This window comes from Rhagoletis pomonella, unplaced genomic scaffold, assembly GCF_013731165.1.
Source record: "Rhagoletis pomonella isolate Grant_MI unplaced genomic scaffold, Rhpom_1.0 Rhpom_scaffold_07668, whole genome shotgun sequence".
NCBI classification, from domain to species: Eukaryota; Metazoa; Arthropoda; class Insecta; order Diptera; family Tephritidae; genus Rhagoletis; species Rhagoletis pomonella.
Window position 1 is genome coordinate 782 of NW_023466193.1, and position 6,769 is coordinate 7,550.

At 35.8% G+C, this 6,769-nt stretch overlaps 1 protein-coding gene across 1 annotated transcript; it reads right to left on the reverse strand.

Annotated features, from left to right (window-relative positions):
• Positions 1-829: 829 nt before the first annotated feature.
• On the reverse strand, positions 830-1,565 carry LOC118755859 (telomerase-binding protein EST1A-like). The gene is made up of 3 exons (XM_036490668.1): positions 1,244-1,565; positions 1,018-1,168; positions 830-953 (listed from the first exon to the last, which is right to left on the reverse strand). Exons 1-3 carry the CDS (start codon positions 1,454-1,456, stop codon positions 904-906), a joined length of 414 nt encoding a protein of 137 aa, XP_036346561.1. The 5' UTR covers positions 1,457-1,565; the 3' UTR covers positions 830-903.
• Between the last annotated feature and the right edge of the window lie 5,204 nt (positions 1,566-6,769).

Below are 6,769 nucleotides of genomic sequence, written 5' to 3' on the forward strand. Positions count from 1 at the left end.
CTTATAAGGCTTGCTGAATCTTTAGTTCAGCTTGCAGAACGTCGGAGGATGCTTTCGGCTTCTTTCCAGTACGTCTCCTTTCTGGAACTACATTTACTGGTGGTGATGGAAGCGAAAGCTCGCCGACTGTAACATTTGAGACTCATGTACCTCTATTTCTTACTTTAAAATTTACGTTAGATGGACAGTGGCGCTCACCTTAATAGTACACTTTTATGTTTCACAATTTTCACAATGTTTTACGTGATATATACTATATGGTTTATGTTATAGAATCCACTATATTTTTATAAACAATTAACGAAAAAAATTTATCACGTAAAACAGTGTGAAAATTGTAAAAAATAAAAGTGTGCTATTAAGGTGAGCGCCACTGTATATATGTATATAGATATGTAGCGTGTAGTACATAAGTTTTGTTTTTTTTGCGATGAATTGTTTTATTTTTACCTTAATTGTTTTCTTTTTTTAAGTGAAATACAAGAATGTGTATATATTTTTTAGTTATTTTCCCTTTAAAATAAAGACTGGTTTTATGATATAATCATATTTTAAATATTTGTATTTTTATTCCTTCTGTTTATGTCACTACTTAACTTTTCAAGCTTATTTTGATACTTTCATTCATGTGTGTATGTAAAAGAATGAAAATGAGAACTGTAGTACATATATACATAAATTCAATTGTAGTATAAGAAAGTGAGTTTCAAGCAAATGATTTTTCTTAAAATTGTATACCTTTCGCTTAAATTTATTTATTCGAAGATTAAAGCATTGGTAGCCTACAGGTTTAATGTGAACTTTACCTTTGTTCTGTTCTGTTCTGTTCTGTGCTCATGGGTTTTGAGAGTGCCACAGCAGTTGCCAAAATTTTATCATCATTCGAAACATTTTCCTCTTCAGCTAATGCAAATAACGATGCGTTAATAAATGACCCATTCGTTGTGGCGCACCTGTACACGAATTTATTTATATAATTTAATAATTGTAGCAATAAAAAATAAGCGAAAGCCTTACCTGTGAGCAGAATAACAAGTATGTAACGTTTGAAATCCCGAATAAGTTTTTCAAAGTCGTCGAGGCAATCAATAAAACAATTTGTGTCCGGCATAAGATATCTCGGACGCACTTCTATGTATAGTTTCGTATCTACAAATTTCAGAATTTCCTGCCCAGCAAATATAAATCAAAGATTTTAATGGTATATTAAGGAAAAGTTTCCACTTTCCGATCGACAACTTACTTCCAATTTTGCATTGTACAATTTTTTCACATTCTTTCTGGCTTCAAGTTCCTTCCTCCTCTTCGATAGTAATGAGATTTGCGCATCTTCAATACAGGCGGTTTTCGCTGATTTGATGTCTTTAAATGGTTCTTCTGTATTTGTGCCATTTACCGAAATGTTTTCACTGTTATCTTCTTCATCACTGTGCAAATTACATAGAGCCTGCTCCATTGCGCCGTTCAGCTCTTCCAATGTAAACGAATTTTCGCGTACTAGCAGGCTTGATTGATTCCTTTCATAGCATTCTTGTAAATCAAGAATTTACATAATTCGTGCAAAAAATTGATCACCCTCGGTAGCAGATTCCTTGGCAATTTGTTTGTTAATATTAATGGCGCCCGAGGTAAACGGCGTAAATCCAAGTAAGTAAACAGCACGTAGAAGTTGGATGTTTCAAATATTTCATTACATTTTCGCAACAAAAGGCCGAAGATTTGATTACAAAAATTAAATGCATAATATAGAATTTCTCGCCGAGGCTCTAATCGAATTATTAAAACCTCAGTTAGTTGATATATTTTATGGAAAATTAAGTTAGGTACTAACCTTTGTGCATGTTGTGCTCGACATATAAGTAACTTTTGGGCGGCCACTTTGCCTATGAATTCAAATTTGTGCGTTGTGTGATGTGGTGGTGCTTTGCTTTGTTATATATTAATTGCATGTTGCAGGTTTAGTTAGTTAGCAGGGTTAGTTTAACACTAATATTTAAAGTTCCGGAGCACTAGTTTATTAAATATCTGGGTTCCAAAATTCACTGTGGCAACTGGACCAAGCAAAGGGTACTCTCATGCTATGTGCGCGATCTAAATTAAAATCTTTCAACTTACCCGTGTAGTTAAAAGATGGAACTTTAATTTAAAACACAGATTTTAAGTTCCCGCGCACTAATTCATTAACAATATTAATCGGAAATACACTTTGGGTACTGTTTATGAATTTGTACGATTTTGGGTTGCTGTAGCCCAAACGCGTGAATCGAATCAAAAACCTTTTACACATACTTGTAGACAACAGTTCACGCTTTATTACAAAAATTTAATTTACTAAATCTGTGCGCTAATTTAACAATAATGTCGGTTGGAAATATGGTATTTGTTGCAAATTTCCGAAATATACGTACCCTGATTACTCTTATTATGCCTTAAAACAGCCGCTTAATATCTTAATTTGTATGTTTATGTTTAGTTTACACGTTACACTATTAGTTATTAGTTGTTTTATTCCTATAGTTCAAACTTATTTGTCGCAATTTGTTAATGAAAATTATTATGAAACAAACGTTCATTTTTTTTTTTTTTTTTGCACTTTGCGAGATTTTGGCTGAGTTTACTTCCTCACACTGCCAGGGTAATTACTCGTTGTCAAAAATTGCTTGTGGATATGAATTCGATTACGACTCCTTTATGTATATAGTTTTTTGATATCAGCTTCCAAATTTCAGGTGTAACCAGAGTGTTGAAGCGATGGCTCCAAAAAGGTTATTGTTTAACGTTGAGAGTTGCTCTAACTGGTTCTGTTTGTACGCCTTTAATTAAACGAATGGCCAATGAATTTGCTCAGGGATTGACGCCTTGGTTGACAAGTTTTTGTAGCGTTTGTGTATTTTTTCCATTTGTAGGTGGCCAAAGGGACAATCTGTATATGCAATGACAGCGTGTTGGCTTTACGAGTGTGCGACTTGCTCAAGATTCGTTGTAGAGTTTATTTAGCATTAAAAAATGCTGATTTTTAGCACTAAAAAGTGCTTGAATAATTATTCTGTCTTTGTGCGGGTAGGTTTTTTTTTTTTGGTGAGTGTTTTTATATATCGATACATGTATGTACTTATTTGATTTTTATATGCTTATTTCAGCTTCTCTAATAAATTCACATAGTTCTAAGAGTGTTTTGGTGTTACGTGTTTTTAACATACATTTGAGATCATTAAATTTTTTAAAAATATCATATTTTTCCCTTTTGGAGCTGTGTTTTCTACATTCAAAGATAGCGTGAAGGTAGTTGTCGGTAGTCTGGCAGCTCTGACCCTGTCATAAGTGTGTCCAGTCAGTAATCTGTTAATGGTTTTTATGTCTCTGGCTTCCAATTGGGAGTTGGTATACCACGGAGTTTTTGGGATTTCAGGGAAATATTCAGCAAAAAGCTTACCCTTTTCTCTTGCATTTTGGCGGTACCTATCATTCCAGTTTGCTTTTAGTTTTTCATTGACTTCTCTAATTGCCTCTTCTGGGGTCAGTGCCACATCTAAAGAAGCACCCACTTCAATAGCAGTTTTAGACATATCGTCTACCAGTTCATTTATTTGTACTCCCACAATACTGGGAGCCCAAATCAGGACGCATTTAATCTCCCCCTCAGTTAAACGTCTGTTTATGCGGGCTACGATGTAATTGTTGGATTTTTCTTTTTGGAGCCAGGTGCAGGCCACTAAGCTGTCCGTAAAAATTGCAATCCTTTTTAAGCCATCTTCAAGAGCAATATCAACTGCCTTGGCAATGGCCCATATTTCTGCAAAAGCTGAGGAGGTTTTAAAATTAATTTTAAAGAAAAAGTTATGGTTCTGTGAGGCATTATATACACCACATCCCATGGCTGTTTCGCCTCCCGAGGCATCGGTAGCAAAGATTGTGAAATTGTTTTTTTTTTTAAAGTCTATTTTTTGATTGTATACCGCCCTGAATTGTTCTTTAGATGTTTCTTTTTTCCCTAGCCCAGTTCTTCCTAATACTGTTAGACCATTGCTCTTTTTAAAAGTGGAGTCTGTATCAATTCTGTCAAAAGTGTCTTTAAATTCATGGTAGATTGCACTATAGCTGGATTCTGGCAGTTTGTTCTTTTCTAAGCTGTTGAACAATTCTGGGTTATTAAACATTAATTTCACTAACTCCTTGCTTGTAAGATATTTTCCCCTTTCGGGGGGCTCAAACTCATTTGCTAAAATATATATAGTGTGTACCGGAGTTGAGGGTGTGAGGCCTAGACATCTGCGTAGGGTGGAGTTTTGGAATGTCATAATTTTTTTGTTTATTGTTTTTGGTATCTTAGCAGCCGTAGTCTTTGCATATTCAACCTTTGACCTGATGAAGCTTTTGTATAGGTTCACCGCCACTTTTGGTGTTATACCTGCTTTTACCAGGGTAAGGCATTTTAAAAAGTTTGAATTTTTCTTTGTTACCTTAACTAGCCCTTCAAAGTGAGGCCCAACCGTTATTGATGCGTTGATAGTTCTACCAATAAATTTTATTTGTCTGACCTGTTCAATCTGAAAGTCGTTTATTTTCATGTTGATATTTTTCTTGCTGCCTCGGGCTAGGTACATAAGTTTGGTTTTTTGAATATTAAAGGACAAATTTAATTTAGTGCATATCTCACTGAAATTTTTAACCATCCGTTCAAGGTTTGAAACCACCAAGTCGCAGTTGTCCCCATGTGCTAAAATCAAGAAATCGTCCGCAAACTGATACACGTCTGTCACTGAGTCCTCAATACTATGAAGTTCTTTTGTGTACACCTTGAAGAGTAGTGGCGAGAGACAGCTACCCTGTGGTAGGCCATCCTCAACCACTATCGATTCGTTGCCAAGAAGTAAGATTCTTTTTTTTAAAAAGTCCATAATCCAGTTATTATATGGGTCAGGTAATTCCAGTTCCGCTAACATAGTATGTAGTTTGTTCAAAGACACACAATTATAGGCGTTGCTTATGTCCAGGGTCAGGACCACAGCCTTTTGCCCTGCATGTTTAATATTAGCAACTTTGTGTAGGAATTCATTAATGCACATGGCAGCAGATTTACCTTTTCGATAAGCATAGCTTCTGTCTGGATATGAATTTTTATTGTTTAGAAATTCCTCTAGTCTACCCTTGACCATGAGATTTATTTTCTTTATGAGAACAGATATCAGAGATATCGGTCGAAAATTCTTATAATCACTTACGTCCTTGTCCGCCTTGGGTATCGGTACCACCCTTATTCTACGGAGTGAGTCATCAATTTTACAATTTTGAAAAGCATCATTAAAAGAAATTAGTAGGTTTTTTTGCGCCGTTTCCGACAGAGCTCGTAGCATTTCGTATGTGATCTGATCACACCCCCCTGCTGACCTTTTCGTTTTCTTTTTTAGAACATTTTTCAGTTCCTCTTCCCCAAAAGCAGGCACCCAGGACTCCAGGACATCCACTTTTTGCGCGATTTCATTATTATTGGTATTTGCATCTTGTCTAACCTGATTTTTCAGATGCTGCAAGTACACTCTATTGTTCGTGTCGTCCCACTGTTGTTTGGGTTCCGAAGATCCCGCATTTTTAATATTTTTTAAGAATTTCCATGCCTCTCTGGTGTTGGGGTGACTATTGAGTGAGTTAAGATTTTTGCTGTAGTTTTCCTTTTTAGCTTCTTCTGCCGCGTTTTTCCAGTTTTCCTTGGCTTCAGTCGCTTCCTTAAAGTTTTGAGCCGTGGGATACTTGTTGCACTTTTTATTTGCAGCTAGTTGTAGCCTGAACAGTTTTTCCAAACCTTCATGCTACCAGGACTTGGGGCGTCGCGTATCCTTGACAGTGAAAGTGGAATTTTTTATTTCGCTTGATATCGTTTTCTCAATTTGGTTGATGTTAGTGTCCAGCTTGGTAGTGCCTAAGTTGTTGAACAGATGTTTTTTAGCAAGGAAAACAGGATTTCTTTTTTCGATCTTATCTAAGTGTATCACAATGGGGTAGTGACAGGGGACCACTTCCCACGTTGTCTTTGTTGCAATGTTAGTGAGAGTTAGGTCCAATACAGAGCCCCTACCAGCTCCTAAGTTCGCTTTGAAGGTTATTGACCCGTTGTTTAAACAGGTAAAACTTGAGCTATTTACAAAGTTTCTAAAAAAGTAGCCTCTACTAGATTCAATAACATCTCCCCACTCAGGTGTCCTAGCGTTAAAGTCCCCACATATCAAAACGTTCTGATATACTTCCAATGCTGTAAAAAGTTTCAATATTGCTTCCTTAAAACCCCCAACGCTTAAGGAAGGCTCAAAGTACACAGCACATATTACCAAGTTTCGAGCAAGGTTACAAGTTTGAACAATACATATGTCATGATTAGTATCAAAATTTATCTTACGGAATTTAATGGACTTTCTAAGGCCAATGGCCACCCCCCCCATATCCATCATTTCTATTTTTTTTTATAATGTTGAAATTTAGAATGTTTTTCTTCACTACATACGACTCCTGAGAGAAAGTTTCGCTCAGGCAAAAAATATCTATGTTGTACTTGTTTACATAGAATTCAACATGATTAATATTTTTATTTAAAGACTGACAGTTATGTTGCAGAATCTTCATGTACTTCTGTACTTGAAAGCGGATTAATAGTAATGAACTTGTGGTCTAAATCTAAGCAGAATTTCTTGAGTCTATCATCAAAGTGAGCAAAGGCGGTTACCCCTGCTGGAAAATCTATTCTTCTAAAAGCATCACTTGCAAATTTAATCATTTC